Source organism: Leptidea sinapis, chromosome 15 (assembly GCF_905404315.1).
Source record: "Leptidea sinapis chromosome 15, ilLepSina1.1, whole genome shotgun sequence".
NCBI lineage: Eukaryota > Metazoa > Arthropoda > Insecta > Lepidoptera > Pieridae > Leptidea > Leptidea sinapis.
The window spans coordinates 6,525,114-6,548,339 of record NC_066279.1 but is presented as its reverse complement, the minus strand read 5'-3'; the positions used below and the strand labels follow the sequence as shown (position 1 = coordinate 6,548,339).

General features: G+C 36.2%; 1 protein-coding gene across 3 annotated transcripts; it reads left to right on the top strand.

Annotated features, from left to right (window-relative positions):
• Nucleotides 1-1,920: 1,920 nt before the first annotated feature.
• Nucleotides 1,921-21,939, top strand: LOC126968210 (serine/threonine-protein kinase STK11). 3 transcript variants are annotated; one of them, XM_050813072.1, is made up of 7 exons: nt 1,921-2,720; nt 2,940-3,125; nt 5,878-6,014; nt 10,388-10,576; nt 15,008-15,168; nt 16,520-16,584; nt 19,672-21,939. In XM_050813072.1, the coding sequence occupies exons 1-6, from the start codon at nt 2,157-2,159 to the stop codon at nt 16,582-16,584; spliced, it is 1,302 nt and encodes a 433-aa protein (XP_050669029.1). In that variant the 5' UTR covers nt 1,921-2,156; the 3' UTR covers nt 19,672-21,939. The 3 variants fall into 3 exon arrangements, with proteins under 3 accessions (XP_050669029.1, XP_050669028.1, XP_050669030.1); XM_050813071.1 differs by lacking the exon at nt 16,520-16,584 and having other exon boundaries at nt 1,923-2,720; XM_050813073.1 differs by lacking the exons at nt 15,008-15,168; nt 16,520-16,584; nt 19,672-21,939 and having other exon boundaries at nt 1,925-2,720; nt 10,405-10,554.
• The last annotated feature ends 1,287 nt before the right edge of the window (nt 21,940-23,226 follow it).

Below are 23,226 nucleotides of genomic sequence, written 5' to 3'. Positions count from 1 at the left end.
TACATATAACCAATACCTACTATAGCATATAGACGGTATCGGATTAAGCTTCGATTAAGGATTAAGTTCCGTAGCAAATTCTTTTAATGAGCCCTTGGTATATATACAGGAAATAGTCAGTTACCTAGTGTCTGACGTCAGTTACATAGTTGTAACGTTTCATGTTTTTAGCTCATCAAGAAATTCAATATCTTAATAAGTTTCTCTCAAAAAATTATGCTCAGACAGAGATGAGTGGGATGACTTTTGCGCGGGGCCCGTTGCAATTGCTACACTTCCTTTATGGCTAATCCGGCACTGAATATAGATAAGTGTAAATATAAGTTCTCATAATTTAAATTTCGTATTAAAAATTAAAATATGTTCATTGCATTATTTCTAGTTACACATTCAATCATAATATTACAAAATTTGTTGGTATACTGGTTTGTCCTTTCACGTTAAAATCTATCGGCAGGTTTATGTGAATTTTGTATGTAGTTGTGGACAGTCAGAGGGCTCCCGAATCAAGACGTACATTAATTTTCACATCATGTTTCTTTATTTCTCACTTTAAACTAACTACTAAAGTCACACTTTTTTATTTAACGTTATTTTTTCGATAATATAGTTGCAAGCACTACCTTATTGGATAAAAAAGGGCTATAGGTACTTGGATTTGCATTGAAGTTTATTGCCGCATGTCGTCTCTTTCTATCGCACTCTCATGAGTATTTGATGAAAGAGTATAACTACTTAGAAAATGTTTAATTAAATGCGCGCTCTGCAGGCTTTATATCATTGCCCCGAACCGCGGCCCTTTCAGCTACAGCAATGGTTTTCATAGTTGTTGACTTAGTTGTGTGTGTTGGTATATCATGACTAAAATTAACCCCTAACGGAAATAAATCATTTTTTTAATGGAAAAGTAGGACAAACGAGAGTACGGGTCACCTGAACATGTGTTACGTGATCACCGTCGCCAACATTCTAATTCCACAACAGATGAGTCATAGGAGCGTTGGCGGCCTTTAAGGAAGTTGTACGCACTTTTTTTGAAGGTAGCCATGTCGAATCGTCCCGGAAACTCATCCCACAGCTCGATGGTACGTACATAACGTACGTTACACAGACATTACAAATTGCTTTTTTTATGAAAATAAAGGACGAGACGAGCAGGACGTTCAGCTGTGTAATTGATACGCCGTGCCCATCACAATGCAAGCTTCTCAGGATTCTTGAATAACGCAAAAATTCTGAGCTATGATAATTGCGCACGTCACCTTGAGACATGAAGATGTTAAGTCTCATTTGCACAGTAATTTCACTAGAGCTGCTGCTGCTGCAGAAAGACATTACGAAGGAACTCCATAATAATTAGTCGCATTAGTAGCAGGGTCGCGAAATATTGTATGTTAGTTTCATTTTGTTTTAAAAATAATGATATTAAGTGTTTACTCCAGCAATCTTCACAAATAATCTCTTCAACACATGTTTCGTCTCTACATGAGGCAACAACTCATGAAAGTTGTTGACTCATTAGAAGCTGGATCAAGACTTCTACTAATTTTCTTGATTTCGTCTGCCAAACATAATCTACAACATCAACTGTAGCTGCAGGTAAGACTATTATATATACTAATTTATATATAAATGTACTGTAACATTTGTCTGAAATCTTGTATCTAGTGTAATTTTATATCGATGATAAAACACATTAAAAAAGCTAATAAAAAACGTCTGTTTCATTTATCATAACTTTTGGTGATAACCCTACCAAAAGATGAAACAATTTTGGCAGCTAATAAAGAGCGTTTGAGGAGCTTTCTCTCTGTACCGTTTAGTTACTCATGTGGTAAAACTGTTCTCTGTTGATAAAGCTGTATGGTTTAAAACCTCTGCCTGGCCTGAACGGGACAATTGAATAAAAAATAAATTAAAAGAAAAACAAAAAATGAAGTTTCAAGTTTCAATGTCGTTTTAAATTTAATGGAATATTATTATTTACAACTACAATATTAAGTCAGAATGTCTATCTTCTTTAATAACGTTGGGATCTGAACTAATTTTATCAAAGATTTTCTTGGCTAATATTTTATTCGTAGCAAATGTAATGTAATGTAATATTATACTCATGGTGTTCAAATTGTAAATTTTTTTATGAACTAGTTTCGTTTATGTTGTGTGGACAAATAATGGATCCAAGAATGTGTAGAAAATTAAGTAGCAGTGAAAGTCTTCCAGATGCTGAAAACGTGGAATTTGAAGTGACAAATATTATTGCACCGCAAGAGAGTGAAGAAAATTTACTATTCGATGGCAGTCCAGAGCCACAGTCTGTGACTTGGCTGGACGACGATCAAATTGATGATTTTGATCTTAATTTAGACCGAACTAACCTATTTTTTCATAGAGTTGATAGTGCAGATATAATTTATAGGAATAAAAAGAAAAAATGTAAAATGGTTGGGAAATATGTCATGGGTGATGCATTAGGAGAAGGATCGTATGGGAAAGTTAAAGAAATGTTAGATTCAGAGACACTATGTAGACGTGCTGTTAAAATATTAAAAAAGAGAAAATTAAGAAGAATACCTAATGGAGAACAGAATGTAGAAAGAGAAATTCAACTTCTAAGAATACTTAGACATAAAAATGTGATAGAACTAGTGGATGTAATGTTTAATGATGAGAAGCAAAAAATGTACTTAGTTATGGAGTTCTGTGTAGGGGTTCTTCAAGTGAGTATTACAATCTGGAACAATTATGAATAACTAGGAATTAATTAACATATTTTAAAAGAAAAGGTTCCTTAGAAAACAATAGGACAAGTTATTTTAATCTGTTACAACCACCTCACTAAATACTTTCAAAGTGATTTTGATAGAAAAATGAAAGAACTACTGTTAAAAAGGGTAAATTCTGTGTAAAGGGTATTAATAAAAAAATTACTATTTTAGGATATGCTAGAATCAAGTCCAGGAAAGAAGTTTCCACAGTGTCAAGCTCATGATTATTTTACTCAGTTGCTGGATGGCTTAGAGTACTTACATGGACAGGGTGTTGTCCACAAGGATATCAAACCTGGCAACCTACTACTTACGTTAGACCAAACATTAAAAATAACCGATTTTGGAGTCGCAGAGGTTTGTTTATAAATTATTTGGTAGCTTGAAAATTTATTTATAACTTTTTCTTTAGGCTACATTTTTGCATTGATCAGGGGGAGGCTCCTTTGCACAGGATGCCAGCTAGATTATGGGTACCACAATTGCGCCTATTTCTGCCGTGAAGCAGAAATGGCGTAACATTATTGTGTTTCCGTCTGAAGGTTGCCGTAGCTAGTAAAATTACTGGGCAAATGAGACTCAACATCTTATGTCTCAAGGTAGCGCAATTTTAGTGCCACTCAGAATTTTTGGGTTTTTCAAGAATCCTGAGCCGAACTGCATTGTAATGGGCAGGGTGTATCAATTATCATCAGCTGAACATCAACATCCTGCTCGTCTCTTCCCTTATTTTCATAAAAAAAAACAAATCTCAGTTGAATTGATTATTAGTTGAATTTCTTTAGCTTTCTGAACTTCTCCGTCTAATCTCTAAGTATGGCTAAATTAAAGACTAGTATAAGAGATAAGATATTTAGTATAGTTCAATATTTTTATTTAATTAGTTATAATATACAGTGTTATTACAATAAATAATTAAAACATGGCTTAGACATGTGTGTTGTTAGACAGTAACCTCACTAATTCAACAGTGACAACTACAAATACAAACAAATCGGTGTTTAGCTTGTGTTTAACTAAAACATTGTTAAGCACAACATAAACTGAAGTGTACACTAACAATTAAGTAATGGATGTCGTTTTTGTCAGCTCTCATCTATCTATCATCATATAAGCTAAATCTTCTGTTAGACACACATTAGACAGGCCTCAACTTGTGTTTAAATATAAGCAATGTTGAAAGATTGTTGAATACTAAACAACAGAATGACATAGATTTGTAATAGAACTTTTTTAAAACAAGTGTTCAACACATATTTAACTTTTTTGTAATAACATGGATTAAGTTTAACTAGTATTTTAGAGGCCTTTAGATTTCTAAATCTACTATTTTTGAATGATTAGGAATAGTTGCACTTTTAATCAATTGTTCCACTAGCAAGAAAAATTACTTTACTATCCCTATCTATATTATTAATAAACAGAGTGTAAAGTTACTCCAAGTATTGAATCACTTCTCCCTGTCACATAATTCTGTAGTGACAAAGGTAAGATAAAGACAAAAAGTTTTAAATTTGGAATAACTTTACTTCGCGTTTATTATTTATTAATAAGATAATATCTGTATATACCATCTTCTCTGTAATAAAAACCTGGTTCTTAAGTCCACCATTATAACATTAAAGTACACACTATTAAGATCTTAAGCATTAAAGTAAACACTATTAACATCTTATGATTCAGTTGCTGCTGCTTTCATAAATACCCTCATTCAGAAAGTACTTTAAAATCTTTTATTTAGCTTCAAAATTCAACACATTTCAGGAAGATTCAACAAAGAAGAAAATCAAAATCACTTTATTCATGTAGGTCAAGGAAATGACACATATGAATGTCAAAAAAAAATTTTTTTCTTATTGAATCTACCGCTACTTTGTAAAGGGTTGAGCTAATGTTAAGTTATGTTAAGCAAAGTTATTTGGTGTTGTCATAACAAAAATACAGTTGCAGATCAAGCTAATTTGTGGGTGCCAATAATAATAATTGAAGTATAATAGTACAGTAAGAACTTGTTCATCTTGAACTCAGGATTTGCAACAACCTTAACTTATATATAAATAATATGATAACTATAATATAATTGTCAATTATCATATAATTTTAACTACTGTAATTCTACTTACCTCATTTTTCACTAGAGTAGAACCATGAATCTGTTAACAAACTCCTCTTGTTGGAACAGGGACAGTCTACATCTAGTATCACCGCTCTTCGACAACACTTCCCTAAAAGCCTCGCCTAGTATCGGAATACTGGGTCTCGAAATCTCAAGCGATTGCCAATTCCGTGGCCATCTGGAGAGCAAATCCAAATTCGCTTCAAAGAAACTGGGCGTCATTAATAGAGCACGGCAATACTTTAAGCCGGCCCACATTCTAGCGCTATACAAAGCGCAGGTCCGGCCACATTTGGAGTATTGCTGTCATCTCTGGTATGGCGCACCCTAGTATCAGCTCGATCCATTTGACCGCGTGCAACGCAGAGCAGCTCGAATTGTCGGGGACCCAGTGCTCTGTGAACGGCTGGATCACTTGGCGTTGCGTAGAGACGTCGCTTCATTGTGTGTCTTCTACCGCATTTACGACGGGGAGTGTTCCGAAGAGCTGTTTAACCTAATTCCTGCCGCCGAATTCCACCTTCGCACGACACGCCATAAGTTAGGATATCATCCTCACCATCTGGATGTGTGGCGGTCCTCCACAGTGCGGTTTACAAGGAGCTTTCTTCCACGTACTACAAAGCTGTGGAATGAACTTCCTTGTGCGGTGTTTCCGGGACGATACGACATGGGTACCTTCAAAAAAAGCGCGTACACCTTCCTTAAAGGCCGGCAACGCTCTTGTGATTCCTCTGGTGTTGCAAGAGATTGTGGGTGGCGGTGATCACTTAACAACAGGTGACCCGTACGTTCGTTTGTCCTCCTATTCCATAAAAAAAAGTCTTTGTCTAAATAATACAATGTCAGCAGGTGGTTGTCAGTTTACAAAGATTGTGGATGGTTACATCAGAATAATATGCAACTCTTACAATTTACAATTCACTATTTTAATGATTAAAAACTATTAGTGAGTCATGTATGCTATAAAGTGACAAAATCAGTGTTTTTCAGGCCTTAGACATGTTTTCACCGGAGGACACATGCTATACTGGACAAGGGTCTCCAGCGTTTCAACCTCCGGAAATTGCAAATGGGGCAGAGAGATTTTCTGGTGTTAAAGTTGATATATGGAGCAGTGGAGTTACATTGTAAGTGTTGGTAACAATGTATTGTTTATTCCTGTTCAATTTATTACATTTCAAGTGAGTCAGTTCGTGTAACTGTCACTATGATAGGAAAATTAGAGGCACCAATTTAAATGTGCATTATATTTTTCGGTTGGATGTAATGACATGAAGTGTAGTGGATATATATGTATATTATACAGGTGTCCCATGGTTGGGAAGTACATAATATAGCATCAGAAATAAAAGAAACACCATGAACTTAATATTTCATATAACATTTTTGTTTAGAAACATGAAATGTGACATTACCGTATGGATACACAACTGATATTATCATGTCCGACGTAGATAATCACCAGTTGATCAACGACTGACAGTACAGGTTTTACCATGGTCGGTCGGCGGGCGGATCCTATCTTGAGATAGTCGCAGAATGGGGTAAATTGAATCTCGTCCAATGTAACCCCCAGAAGACTCAATTTTGCGCGTTTACCGCAAAAACCCCATTTGTTGTGTAACCGCTCTTCGACAACACTTCCTCTAAAGCTTCGCCTAATATCGGAATACTGGGTCTCGAAATCTCAAGCGATTTCCAATTCCGCGGTCATCTGGAGGGCAAAGCCAAATTGGCTTCGAAGAAGCTAGACGTCATAAATAGAGCTCGGCAATACTTCAAGCTGGCCCACTTTCTAGCGCTCTACAAAGCGCAAGACCGGCTACGTATGGAGTATTGCTGCCATCTCTGGTCTGGCGCTCCCCAGTATCAGCTCGATCCATTTGATCGCGTGCAACGCAGAGCAGCTCGAATTGTTGGGAACCCAATGCTTTGTGAACGGCTGGATCACATGGCGTTGTGTAGAGACGTCATTTTATCTTCTACCACATTTATAAGGGGAGTGTTCCGAAGATCTGAAGATTCCTGCCGCCGAATTCCACCTTCGCACGACACGCCACAAGTTAGGATATCATCCCCACCATCTGGATGTGTGGCGGTCCTCCACAGTGCGGTTTTCAAGGAACTTTCTTCCACATACTACAAGGCTGTAATGAGCTTCCTTGTGCGGTATTTCCGGGACCTGGGTACCTTAAAAAAAGCGCGTACACCTTTCTTAAATGCTACTTTCAAACACACTTTTCCCAACCAACAGAATGATGTCGTAGAAGCAAATATTGTCGACGCTTCAAATGGAACAAAAAAAGTATTTTTATTGTTACATAACCATACAATATTAATTAAATACATTGCAAAACATATTATTTAACTATTCATAAATTTGATTTATTTTTTGTGATGCTCTTGTCTAAATGCTATTAGACTTACGTAACTCGTACTGTAAATGAAGATAACGCAACGTCAATATTTTGACTTTATACAGAAATAATACGTAGTTGTACGATTCTTAATTTCCTCTTTTAAACATAATTCCGGATACGAAAATAAAATTCCTGGAGTAAATATATTCTAAAGGAAAAGAAAATAATTTCTATATTAATATTTTCATTTTTCAACATGAAATATTGTTAGACCTTTTGGTCAATCTCTTTTGTACGAAAACGTGACAGTTATATTATATTATTACACGGGCGTTACTTTTTTCGTAAAGAAGATGAATGTTATCACAATTCAAGAATGCAATGCCCTTGAACAAATATTCAGAAGGCTTAGTATCTCTTATCGATAATAATAATTATTATCATAATAATGATGTGGTAACATAACACTGATTTAAGCGGCGTTATAAAGCTATTTTATTCATTATATTAATTTAATTCATGCTCCATTATCCGAGTCGATGTAGTTTGAGAGCTAGGGATACTTTAGTCTTATAAAACTTCTTGAAGGATCATCATCAGCCGAAAGACGTCCACTGCTAGACAAAGGCCTCCCTCAAAGATTTCTACGACGATCAGTCCCGCGCTACCCTCATCCAATGTAGTCCGTCGATCTTGACCAGATCGTCGGTCCGTCTTGTGGGGGTTTACCAACACTGGGCCTTCCGGTATTTATGAAAAATGTATATATGTATCTTCTTGACGGATATGTATGAACAATATATTAATGTCTTAGTAAAATATTAAAAAGTCAAAGATTAAATATATCGCCAGATTTGGAAAAAATGAGGTCAACTGTGTTAAAATACCTTGTGTTATAATTTATACCGTTTCTTAGTTGAATTCTAGTTGCGTGTTAAAGTTTCACACGAGGTAAATGTTGTATTATATTCTTTTTGTAACAAAATACTGTAGTACATACCTATGTTGAAATTCTAATGAATTATTGAATCTACTGTATGTTCGGAAAAAGTAGATCTTGTGAGAAGAACATACAAGTATCCCAACGGCCCCATTTTGGAGGGTAAACGGAAATTTTGTACTTAGTGATTATATATCCGCCCCGCTCTCGCACGTCAGAAGACTCACAAGACGAGTCGAAAGAAGGTTGCTGCGCTATTTATGAAGTTATTCATGTCCTATAAATTCTGACACATCACAATGCCCTCAATTAAACTAAACAAAACTGCTCTGTGTACGGCTGGATCACTTGGCGTTGCGCAGAGATGTCGCTTCATTCTGTGTCTTCTACCGTATTTCTCACGGATGACATGATTACGTGTTCCGAAGAGCTGTTTCACCTGATTCATGTCGCCGAATTCCACCTTCGCACGACAAGTTAGGCTATCATCCCCACCATCTGGATGTGTGGTTCAAGTACCTTTCTTCCACGTACGACTAAGCTGTGGAATGAGCTTCCTTGTGCGTTGTTTTTAGTACGATACGACATTGGTACCTTCAAAAAAAGCGTGTACACCTTCCTTAAAGACCGGCACCACTCCTGTAATTCCTCTGATGCTGCAAGAGAATGTGGGCGAAGGTGGTCACTTAACGAACAGGTAACCTGTGTGTGCTCGTTTGTCCTTCTTTTCCATAAAAAAAATCAGCCTCAAGACAAAATCTTCAATTTTTGTTCCGAGCACACTGAAGTCCCTGTTTAGGCGACAGTTGAGAAGAGATGCTTTAAGCCGCCGACTCTCTGATATCAATAAATTTGTAATAAAGTAATTATAATATTTGAATCTAAATTTTATATGGAACTAGCTGACGCGACAGACGTTGTTCTGTATATAATAAATAAAATAATGTTTTTATATGAATTTGTCAATAAAATCAAAAATTACTTCGTAAAATATGCACCCTACTGTCGTAATGAAATTGTTTCACAGCAGAACTGTCAAACCGTGCGTCAATAAATTCTCTCATAGAAATTATGTATGGACACATCAAAGGAAAAACAAATTTGTTGTTTTTTATTTAATTTAGCAGCATTTTCCTATTTATTCAACTTTTAAACCTTCTCTGGGCTTCCACAAATAATTCAAGAACAAAATTTGCGAAATCGGTCCAGCCGTTCTCCAGTTTTAGCGAGACTAACGAACAGCAATTCATTTTTATATATATAGATGAAATACACTTACGAATGTGTGCCTACTGACATAAAATCACTCAACATTGAGGATATACGATTGTTATTGTATATTCTATTTTAAATCCTTGCAGTGATGTAAGCACTTTGTTTGTACAACTTTTGTTGACAATGAATCAGACCTGTATTGAGATTAAATACATGACTCTTAAACTATATTGTATGGTAAGATAGCAACCATGTTTATTGTTGACATATTGTCGCGTATGTATGATTTATCTTATTTTATTTGGCTTGTTGGTCTTTTTTTATGGAAAAGGAGAAAAATGAGCGTACGGTTCACATGGTGTTAAGTGATCACCGCCGCCCACACTCCCGCAATACCGGAGGAATTATAAGAGCGTTGCCAGCTTTTATGGAAGGTGTACGCGCTTTTTTTGAAGGTACCCATGTCTTATCTTCTCGGATGCAGTGCACAAGCAAGCAAGGTTCATTCCACAGCTTTGTAGTATATCGAAGAAATTTCCTTGAAAACCGCACTGTGGGGGAACCCTACACATCCAGATGGTGGGGATGATATGCTAATTTGTGGCGTGTCGTGTGAATGTGGAATTCGAGAAATCAAACAGCTCTTCGGAACACTCCCCGTGATAAATGCGATAGGACTGGTCTGACTCACTTGAATATTTATATTCGCGAAAAGGATGAGATACCAAATCTGTTATTTTCCAGTACAATAAAATAGACTGCATTTTACGATAACCGTGACATGATTTATTAACTATAACAGGTCGAACTGGCACCAAAAGCAGCACCCTTTCACGAGATGATGCAACCTAAACCAGCCATCGTTCATATGAATTGGAAACTGAAAAGCAACCAACCAACCGGGGCACCGTGGTATTGCACCAAGGCCGCCTTGATTATATCCGAGTTGACTAGTTGATAATTAAATAGACAATAATATTATCAGATACAACATGACAACAGGCAAGTATCCGTTTGAGGGTGACAATGTGTACCGGCTGCTGGAGGCGATCGGGCGCGGTGAGCCCGAGCCTCCGCCCCCCTCGCTCGGAGTTCCCCTGCACACCTTGCTGGTGTTCATGCTGAAGAGGGACCCGGAGCTGAGGCCCACCGTCCAACAATTGAAGCGATACGAGTGAGTACTCTTTATATTAATCTGAGATAAAATAAAAATGAATTGCTGTTCGTTAGTCTCGCTAAAACTCGAGAACGGCTTGACCGATTTGGCTAATTTTGGTCTTGAATTATTTGTGGAATACACATGAAAATGCTCGAAAAATTAAATAAAAACAATTTAGTTTATCCTTTGATGTGGCCCCCGTCGTTCAGAACAATCAAATAATTCTGCTGTGAAACAATTTCATTACAACAACAGTTATGAAATATTATGGACAAATTAATAAAAAACATTATTTTATTTATTACTAGCTGACCCGATAGACGTTGTTCTGTATATAATAAATAAAATAATGTTTTTATATGAATTTGTCAATAAAATCAAAAATTACTTCGTAAAATATGCACCCTTCTGTCGTAATTAAATTGTTTCACAGCAGAACTGTCACACCGTGCGTCAATAAATTCTCTCATAGAAATTATGTATGGACACATCAAAGGAAAAACAAATTTTTTGTTTTTAATTTAATTTAGCAGCATTTTCCTATTTATTCACCTTTTAAACCTTCTCTGGGCTTCCACAAATAATTCAAGACCAAAATTAGCCAAATCGGTCCAGCCGTTCTCGAGTTTTAGCGAGACTAAGGAACAGCAATTCATTTTTATATATATAGATAAACAGAACAACGTCTGTCGGGTCAGCTAGTCTGAGATAAAATAATCTACACATAGCGTGGCGCTACAATGACGATATCTAATATTCAAATTCAAAATATGATGTGACGTCACTTATTGAAAGTCAAAAACTACCACCCATTCCAAAACGAATGCCTCAGACCTTTTTTTCATCAAAAAAATATGTTTACAAATATTATTGTACAATTAAACTAATTATTGAATAGCCCGAGGGCGGTCGCTCCATTCCCAATCTGTGGTATCATTAAGTAAGTCATTTATGTTATAGTTACCTTTACAAGTTACAACACAAACGATTTTTAACAATTCTTTTGAATAACGTAATATTATGTACTTTTGTTTTGTACATTTTCTGGAATCTTGTTGTCAATGAACGAAAGTTACTCCAAGTTTTAAATTAGCTCTCGCTGTCATGTAATTCTGTGGAGACAAAGGTAAGATAAAGATTTACCCCCTTATTCATAATGGTCCGATAACTTTAAACAGTCGCTTAGGAGAGTTTTTTCTTATTCTGACTTAGGTCAATAGAAGAAGACAGAACTAGCAATGCTTTAAGTTAGCAGACTATTATGAATAAGGGGGAAAAAGTTTTAAACCTCGAATAACTTTACCTCGCGTTTATTTATAATACAGCATGATATTATGCACACACCATAAGGGATGGGATACAAAATAGGACATAGCTGTGACATGTGCTTGAAATATACATTATATTCTGATATATTGTATGTACCCAAAGTATTTTACCAGTGGTCCATTGCACAGGAAGCCGGCTAGGTTATGGGTACCACAACGGCGCCTATTTTGGCCGTGAAGCAGAAATGTGTAAACATTACTGAGTTTTGGTCTTAAAGGCGCCGTAGCTAGTGAAATTACTGGGCAAATGAGGCTTAACATCTTATGTCTCCAGGTGACGAGCGCAATTGTAGTGCCGCTCAGAATGTTTGGGTTTTTTAATAATCCTGAGCGGCTCTGCATTGTAGGACGTATCAATTACCATCAGCTGAACATCCTGTCCGTCTCGTCCCTTATTTTCATAAAAAAAAACCTCGATGCAACCAAATTCCACGAGGACGAAGTTGTGAGACGAAGCTAGTGAATAAAATAATAAAACCTATTTAAACCATTGGTTCTCTGTTAAATTGTAAATTAAAGTGTTGCAATATATTTCGTTATGCTGATATGCAAATATATCAAATTAAATAAATAAAATATATTATACTGCTATTAGTTAATAACGCAAATTTGTTGACTGCGGTCGTAAGGTCGACGAACTTGCCTTAATTGCTTGGTGACTAATTAATGATCTCTTGGACATGATGTCAGCTGTTATGTTAAGGACTACAAGATGAATTTATTAGTACGTCGACGCCTATGCTATGAGGAGTAACGAAAAATACTAAAAGTAAACTGGGGTCCAGTTTGATGAAAGCTGTAATGTAAATTTTTAGGCTTTAGATCAATTATACGTCTCGATAGACTATGTCAGCTGTGAAAACGTGGAAAAAAATTGAGTTTGGGGTTTTTTTTAAGGAAAATAAGGGACGAGTCGAGCAGCACGTACAACTGATGGTAAATGATACGCCCTGCCCATTACAATGCAGTGCTGCTCAGGATTCTTGAAAAACCCAAAAATTCTGAGCGGCACTACAATTCCCCTCGTCACCTTGAGACGTAAGATGTTAAGTCTCATTAGAGTTTAGAGTTAACCTTTATTTTGAGCAATGCAAGCACACTAACACGGCCGGCGGAAGTGATCACTTGAACATTAACGTTGTGTATTTTGGAATGGTTAGGGAATCATTTCGCACGAATTTCTTGATTTATCAGTATAAAAGTACTAGCATATATACATATATGGTTAATGATACAATGTTCTACAAAAATTTTTGATCTTTACTATTTTTTTTAATGAAAATAAGGGACGAGACGAGCAGGACGTTCAGCTGATGCTAATTGATACACACCCTACCCATTATAATGCAGTGCCGCTCAGGATTCTTTAAATACCCAAAAATTTTGAGCGGCACTACAACTGCGCTCGTCACCTTGAGACATAAGATGTCAAGTCTCATTTGCCCAGTAATTTCAATAGCTACGGCGCCCTTCGGACTGAAACACAGTAGTGTTTACACATTACTGCTTCACGGCAGAAATAGGCGCCGATGTGGTACCTATAATCTAGCCGGCTTTCTGTGCAAAGGAGCCTCCCACTGGTATTAGCCTAAAATAAAATCCTGATAACAGCCAATATTAAAGATCCTTAACGGCAACAACCCGTATTGCTCGCTATTTACTATTTTTACTATTTATTTATTTATTTAAGACAACAAAAGGTCCATACATAAATGTTAGTGAAATAGTCTTAATCTATGTTAGGAATACAATAATAAATTACATATATGTTAGTAACAAGCTTATTCTATATTAGTTGATATAATTAATAAACTTACAAACTAACCCAGACATCCAGTGCGCTTTGAATGCGCTGTCCTGTCTGTCGGCTATCACCTTCAAAATTATATTGGGACTCCTCTCCAACCTATTTTTGACGGAGGCGATTCTTTTCCGTATGATTGCGGAAAAACCATCGACACGGTTCTCCACAAACATACCGGACGCGCTACAATACTGAGGCAGTCCCAACATTATCCTGAAGATGTTATTATATTGGACACGGAGAGCATTAATAGATTTTTGGGTATAGTCAACCCACAGACTGCACGTGTAAAAGCTCTGACAGAATGACTTGAATAGCGTATATAATATATAAAAGCGCGAAATTATTTCAATGCAATTTTAATTCGGTTTGATAAGATGTCATGTTGTAAAGTTAGTAAACATGTTAGCCAATATTTGCAAGCAATTCTGTCAAGGTATTCAACATTTTAATATTACAAAACCATTTACTGAAGCAAACATCATTATCGTAAATACTTACATTTTACGACGTACAAGATTGAGGGTATGAAGTTTATAAACAATACGTATTGAATAATATACCTTAATCCATTGTGTGTTGTGCTTATATCTCGAAGCGTTAATAATTAATTGTAAATGATAAAGGTAATTAAAGTAATCGTTATGAGTTTATTTTTTTCTGTATGTACAACCGCTTGGTTATATAAAGGATGAGCTTCCCAGTGCGATGACTCTAGGACGATATAAGAAAATTGATTGAATTTTCGGAAATCCATAATTAGAACGCTCCCGTGATTTGTCTGATGTTGCAAGAGAATGTGTGCAGCAGTCATTACTTAACATCAGGTATCCTGTAGGCTCGTTTGTTCTGTGTTGTACGCAATTAATGTAATTTAAATGTTTTAATCTTTTCAGACCATCTAAATTATAGATGGAAGTTTACAAATATTCGATAGGTTCGATTTGGGCCTAGCCAGGTATCTTATCTGGGGCCTATTTTCTTCCTTCTGTTTACAACGTTACGCCACAGAGTATGGTTACACCGGGAAGGTCGCAAGTCAAAGCTTCTTCACAATAAAAATTTGTATATTTATAGCGTATTAGTGTTGGCCAGCTACGAGGTCACAGAATGCTCAAGCGGAATGAGGATGCGCTGAGCATGAAGAATATGTGTGCCAGCATATACCGAGCTTGAGCTTATTTGCGGTTAATGTGTACCTTTAATTTAAGTATTGTTTTATTTATAGTGGTTTATAAGCTGCAAATATATTTTATTATTTCAGTTATATTTTCCAATCTATCAAACCTTGAGGTTAACATTAATATTCATCAGTTGGGTCCGGTCGCTGCCGCCGCTGCTGCCGGGAGAAGTGGTGGTGAGACCTCGCTCGAGACGTTCAGACGAGCTCCACACTTCCACCGTGGTACCCTACCTCATGCAGAGGCATTACGCCTCCGCACAGGACTATTTCACCGAAAGAGATTTGAGGCATGGTGAGTTTAATGTACACCTTACTTAATAGGCTGGTTGTATATATACATCAACTTCATTTATCATCATATTATAATTATTATTACTATCCACTGCCAACGCCCGCGTCGACCATAGCAACCTGTCTGTCATCTAATAATATTCTGTTGCCTATATTATGTTGTCCCGAGCTCTTGTTAATGTTCATGCAAAATTTGTATTAAATCTATTCAGTAGGTTTGCGTTTAGCCTGGACATACACAGACACTGTAGAGAAAAATACTATAACCTACTAATTAGCTTCGGTATTGTTTGTACAAGTAACATCATTCTTTGAAAATATACTAGGTGGGTTGATGTAGTCCGACAAGTAATTCAGGACAAGGGTTGTGAAATGATAGTGCTTATATGTATAAATTTGTAAAGTCGGTTTGTAATGATGGAAAAATTTTGTAAATTAGCTAAAATAAATGTTTTTATTCTAAAACTGTTTTTGTAAAATATATGCTTCCAACTAAGGTTTCCAGTTACGAAGTAAAAAGCTAAAATGGTCATTAAGGCTTCTTGCAAACACAGCCAATATAGAAATTTATTTTTTGGAAGTTCTACACTAAATTGATTTACAGTAGCACCATATTGTGTGTTATGCAAATAGTGACTCATCTCGACCAATAGACAAGTGACTAGCAGTGATGGAGTGCGATAATGAAGGAAAGCAGTGTCCCACTCTTGCCCGAGCCGCTTGCGGTCTTACTGATTCGTTCTATTGCATATCGGTTATTTTCGATTTTGCTACTAGTCATTAATACGCTTTTATTAGCTTCATACGTTACGTCAGTATGTAACGGAATCTTTGAACATGATTTTGACTCCCTTCAAAACGTCGGATAAACTCGAAATTTGGCATACTTATTAAGGACCCATGACAATTCAATATAATAAAAAAAATGAAAAATAAATAATAGTTAAAAAAAAAACTAAAAAATACGCTTTTATAGAAAATCACACATTTAAATTTGTGTATCACCTATCTACCTAGCGTCATCTTAAAGCAAGGTTTGTGACAACCTATGTATATTACTAGATACCGCTATGTAGATATTTAGCGACAGAGCAAAGGAGTTGACCCAATATTTATTACACATATAGTGATGGAGCATTACCACATCGCTCGCTAAAGCCCGTGCCAGACATTTGCATTACCGCTCTCCAGTTTATACCAGCACGTACCACGAGCTTTGGCGTCTATTTTTCAGCTAAAACCTAACGTCCCACCTGACAACTGTTGAATTTTCAGATATCGACAGATAATCGCATTTCATTGTATCTAACTCGATGATGATGTTTTCTCATGTATTAATTTATCTTTTACAGAATCCTATGATAATAACATGGTAAAAGGTAGTTGCGTGAGCGCTCGTGTATGCTCTATAAGTTAGGTTCGTAGCATGAGTGTGAATATACATTCTACTAACAAAGTATCTATCTCTGCGAGTGATAGCAAAATAAGTAGTCTGATGTGAATACTGAATAAAACTGCCACATTTTTCCCAACTCATCAGCAAATGTACTTATATTCATTTAAATCGGGTTTAATCACTCACTCACCCACATCGGTGTTGGTACCAACTAGTTTTACATTATTTCGAGGTCCTTCATCAGGGTGAGTGTAAGTAAGTTCGCGGTCACGTCCTGTCTAGCACTACGCATTTGCACTCGTAGTGCGCGGCTTACCAGGGCGGGAGGCGCGGGGACACCGCCGATGACCCGTGCACGCGTGCGCGTACGATTAAAACTTTTGTGTCACTATTGGCGTTGACGGATGCACAAAAGTGAGTGAAGCCGATTTGAATAAATAAAGTTAATAATGAAAGTTTTGATCATTTTATAATAAGTATAGTTAAATTTATATGTTATTGTGTCTACTTTAAATCAGGGGCAACTGAAAATCAGTTTTGTGTGAGTCTCTTCTGCACTAACACAACTATATACTGAGCCGGCTCCTTTTAGCAAGGAATCACGGGTACAGTTATTTTTAATACTTTAAACTGTTGTTTTATTAATTCCATTTCATACTATTTAATGTGTTGTAAATTTGCTAACTTGGGAGTTTTTAGTACTAATGTTATTTATATTCTATTCTAACTTATACAATTAAAGTTAGTGAGAATGTATTGAATTGAGTCTATAAATATAATTATTCTTCTTGTTTTAATAGTTATTTGTTGCTGTACTGCAAAAGCGACTTAATCATTCTTGTTGTAATCGTAACAATAATTCTGTTTTAAAAGTATTTAAGATGTTAATACATAATATTTACTTCATAAGTCATAAGCGGACTACTTATTTTGCTGTAACTGTTACAGAATAATCAAAATAGTCAAAAATGAAGTTTTGACGAACAAATTGATAATAGTGGTTGTAGAGTATTAGTTTGTGTCCCAATAACAACCGCGTTTATCTTAATACAATGTCTAGACGCATTTAATGCTATGCGTAGTTAAATAGTGCCTTGTAATGGCTTCAAATTGAATGCATTTACTACATTAATTCCATCTAGACAGCTTGTACCCGACTGCAGCGGATAGTCAGGACAAGGACAAGGCGAAGAAGACGAATCTGCCTCTAAGCTTCTGGACTGGGACGGACTGGGAATCTTATCAACGGCGAATAAATCACTCAACTTAGATTTGTAGACGTAATCATGGCTGAGACCATGATAGACCTAAGCCATATATATGCTCGATGTCCACAATAAAGGTTCCCAAGGAATAGGTCTCAAAATGAACATGGACAAGACAAAGATCATGTCAAATTTCCATGTCGCAACTAATCCCGTAACAGTTGGAAACTGTACTGACGAGGACGTCAATCATGGACAAATAATCCAGTTAGTCAGGTCCAATTTCTCGAAAGAGGTTACTCATCGAATTCAACTCGGATGGGTAGCGTTCGGTAAGCTCCGTAAAATCTTGTCCCAAATGTCACAGTGTCTCCAGACGAAGGTTTTTAACGAGTGTGTGTTGCCAGTGATGACATACAAACGCGCGTGGCCGCTCAGAGGGCAGTGGAGTGGGCTATGATCGGAGTTTCCCTGTGAGATCGAATCAGAAATGAGGAGATGACATAACCCGTTTGTATGCGAAACAGAAGTGGAAGTGGCCAGGGAAGATAACTCGAATAACAACCGGCCGTTAGTGCAGTGGAGTCATTTTAGTGCAATGGCGACCACGTCCTGGAAGACGCAGTTTTGTTAGTCGACAACAACATGAACCGATAATCTAGTCAAGATCGCTGGCATAGCTTCGATGAGGGCAGCGCAGGACCGATCGTCGTCGAGATCTTTGTGTGAGGCTTTTGTCGAACAGTGATTTCACCACTATTATCCAGAACAAAAACTACAGTCTGAACTGCTGGAAGAAACCATTATCTCTAACTAAGAACTTTAGGCAAGTCATTCAGCTTTTTTGGGCTATGTTTTCTTTTCCATCGAAATATTGCCCCGGCTCACATGTTGCTATGGCTGGTATCCAAGATGCTGGCTTCGAAATACTAGAGCATCCTCTATATTGAACTGATATAGCCCCCAATGATTCAGTAAAGGAAGGAAAGAGATTCGAAGATAATTAAGCCACAAGTCGCTTAAAAGGAATTTTAAGTTCAGAAAAAATATTCCAAGTCTATTATGATAAAATACGACTATATCTTATCTTTGATTTCGTTTTTATAGTTATTCGACAGTTGACATAATGCTGAGCTTAAACTAATACAGCCGAATGCATACGTTCGGGTTTTATCACACTCGGCTAAGTTTTAAAGTCTAAATAGGTACGCTCTATAGATCCAGCCTAAGTCTTATGTTTTTGGGACGTAAGCTTGTTTCTAACTTATTCGAAACAATTAATTCATATACCACTTATCAATTCTGTCGTGTGTTCAATATACCTACATAAGAAACCTATGATTATTTTGATTATTCTATTACCCGGTTTTATTTTATTTCTTTGTGCTCAATACAGGTAGATCAAGTTAACAATGGTAGAGCATTTTTTTTGAATTCCAACATGTTGAAACTTGCACAAAATTTACATGCCGCATTGGCGAGCGTGCGCTGCCAAAGTGCATTCTTGAATAATAATATGCTTCAACCGATGATTCCTCGTTTTAATTCTTAACTTGTTTGCGTAAACATGAAGTATTTTCATTGAATGCTAGATATTGAATCTATTTTAATGCTACGTTCACGAACACGAAGAATGTGCTAAAGTAGAATCACTTCCCTATGTCTGTATGAGTATTTGTGTGAATAACAATTATATTTTTTATTGCCTCATACGTGACATTTGGTTTGTGTTTATAATATTATTGGAACATATTTTGGGTGGAAGTAATATTTAAGAAATTCCTTCGTCTTAAAAACGTATAATGCACGTTTCTATTATGTGATCCGGTACCGATTTATAACTTACTAACAAGTGAGTCCCCATGGTAAGACTGATAAAAGAATGTGATCTTTGTAATTTCAGAGCTAGGCGAATCGTGTTCAAGGACGTTATCGACAGCCGAGTTGTCTGACGAAGAATCAAGTCCGTGTAAAAATCGGTGGCACTCATCCTGCGGTCGGCTGCCTTCATGCAGGCTCACGTGATCAATATTATATTTATATACAGATAGCTCGCGAGTTGAATGCAGTCGGGGCCTGTGGTAAAGAGCGGCAGCATCTCCCCCCTCTTGCCGCTCGCCTCGTGCCCCTAGTGTAGTGCTGTGCCGTATTCATTGCTTATCGTGTTATCGAGTTAATACTAAAGTTGCTATGTTATTTTTCTAAGTTATACTTCTTTAGGAGCGTTATGAAAAAATGGTGAGAGTGAAATTTTAAGATGCGCGCGCATCACTGTAACACAAAAGTAACTGGGTGATGTAGTTTCATAAAATATTCTGACGTTTGCGACATTCGTTATTTTTTTTTTGGTTTATTTCGTCCATCATTAGGGTAGGCAAAGGGTTCAAGCCCGTACAGCCGTATTCGTTATTTAATAATTAATTGTCAAAGCAATCGTTGCAAGATTTTTACAATATTGTTATTTTTACAAACGTAGAATCACGAGGAAAAATAATTTGAAGGAGTTTTGCTTTGTTAGGCCAAAGAAGTATAACTTCTTGCGTGCACCACACACTTTTTTTTAAATTTAATAATGGTTGATCATCAATCAACGGGAGTTTATCAGTTTTTATTCATCGCCAAGCACGAGAAATGACCAAAAATGTTTTAGACATGTGTGTTGAAGAAAGGCAGAACAAAAATTTGAGATTTAATATTTTATCTACACCCATGCTTTAAATCCTCTATTAAAGATGCTGAAACAGTTAGCTTATTCCCAACATTAAAACACCCAATGTTCTAATAACCATTACATCATCCAAAAGAGTGTTGTAATGTTGTACTGAATTTCATAACAACACTCCTATGTTTTTTTTTATCCCTTCATGCGCAAAGAGTTTCAACATACAGCCACATTGTTATTGCTCGATGCGTGGTATCTGTATGAATTTCAAAAAAAGAACACTTTCGTTTACGCGCGCTCTACACTCCCAGAACGTCGCACGCCGTAAAAAATAGTAGGTTATTCGAATCCCGCCATTTTTCTTCGATAATTTTATTGTTTTGTTTACAAAAAATGAGCGATTCATTTTAAACGCTGCAAAAGAACATTATATTCGAGTGAATTTTAATTATTGCACTATACAAAATGTAAATTACTACTAAGATAAATAGTTGTTTCATTAATACTTAGTTTATTTGTATATAATCAGTAATGAATGATATTAGGTAAGTAAGCTAACTGTTCCAAAATCTTTTAGAGGATTCATATTCTGGGTGTAGATAAAGTCTTGTATGCAACTGTTGATAATTAGGTATTAAAACACTCATGTGATACTATTCGGCTTCGCCTCGTGTGATAAATCCACATTCGTGTTTTAATACCCCTTATTACACAACAGTTGCATAAATAACTATTAATAAACTTGCGGCGTTGTTTAAATTTATCGACACACCCACTATTATGGTCATCAATTATAATTAGGTCACGGCACTATCGCATTCCTGAGCTCTGCATTCAACTCGCGCGAAATCTGTTCATAGTTTATATATAAATCCATTACAGGTGCGATGTCCCAATGATAATAACTGTTTTGCATATATAAAATTTTATCTTGTCACCCCTAATATGTCCTTAAATTAATTAAAATCGTAAAATATGATTCACCCAGTATTTACATCATTGGCGCTTATTCGCGTTGTTTTTCGATCATGATTTGTTGCAATCAAGATGTAATAATACCCTTAATATTACATTTTAAAGTTTTATTGCCTGCTTCCTATCATGTCAGAGAATATACAATATGCTTAGAATTGTGAGTAAACCAGTGGGAGGCTCCTTTGCACAGGATGCCGGCTAGATTATGGGCACCACAACCACCCCTATTTCTGCCGTGAAGCAGTAATGTGTAAACTTTACTGTTTCGGTCTGAAGTGCGCCGCAGCTAGTGAAATTACTGAGTAAATGAGACTTAACATTTTATGTCTCAAGGTGACGAGGGCATTTATAGTGCCACTCAGAATTTTTGGGCTTTTCGAGAATCCTGAGTGGCACTGCATTGTAATAGGCAGGGCGTGTATCAATTACCATCAGCTGTATAATAACGTCCTGCTCGTCTCGTCCCGTATTTTCATTAAAAAAATTATAATTTTATTAATTTAACTAACAAACTTATTGCCTGTATGTTATTCAACTGCAGTCTATTTGTCTAAACCAATTTTAAATTACATAAACATAGGAAGCAGGCATTAATGATTAATACAGAAACAAACTTGTCAATAATAATATTTAATGTAATAGAGGATGGATCAAATTATATTTTTAGGTCATTTATATCTACGTCTCATGTAATGTTAACTCGAATGCATGAGTGTGTGGCACTCTCTACTAAAATATTAATTCTAGGAAGTTGCATTTCACTACTGTCCCACCGAGAACATCTGAAGAGATCTTCTTTGAATTAAATTTTGTTTGTTGTTGAAATAACAGATATGTTTCAATAATAATTTTAAACTCAATGCTTTTATTATGCATTAAAATAATATATTTTCACTTTTAAAATATTTTGAATATTTGATTAGGTATTGTCTAATCACAGACATTTGTAATCGTCTGTGACTTTATTAGCAAGGGCCGACATTAAAATTGTTGTTATACAATTCAAAATATTTTAGAAGTAATAAATTTTGATATTGACAATAATAATTAAGGTATATAATATCTTATACTATATATATTTTCCTAACTTAAATTACTGTAGGGAAATGCGACTTCTGGTTTTCTTCGAATTTTCTCTTAGTAGTTTTATTATAATACAGTGTTTCTCTAAAATTATATTGGTATTAATATTATACGGATCCCCTCGAAAGAAAAACGAAGTTTGCCAAGTTAAGTTAGTAGCTAATTATGCGACAACGCTGCTACACCAAATATAACCTCATCAAGTCTAGACCTAGTGGATTTCTGCGTATCCGATCAAATAACAAAAACTAGCCACAAGAAAGTAAAGATGTTCCGTACTCAGAAAGTAGTCTACTATCTGTCCGAGCATGCTCAGAATATAATCAAATATCTGTTCCAGCGTACGCTGTCAGTAGTTTGCTATCTTTGAGCTTTTGAACAGAAAGTAGTCTACTATCTGCCCGAGCATGCTCAGAATATAATCTAATATCTGTTCCAGCGTACGCTGTCAGTAGTTTGCTATCTTTGAGCTTTTGAACAGAAAGTAGTCTACTAATTGCCCGAGCATGCTCAGAATATAATCTAATATCTGTTCCAGCGTACACTGAAAGTAGTTTACTATTGAGCCTTTGAACAGAAAGTAGTCTACTATCTGTCCGAGCATGCTCAGAATATAATCAAATATCTGTTCCAGCGTACGCTGTCAGTAGTTTGCTATCTTTGAGCTTTTGAACAGAAAGTAGTCTACTATCTGCCCGAGCATGCTCAGAATATAATCTAATATCTGTTCCAGCGTAC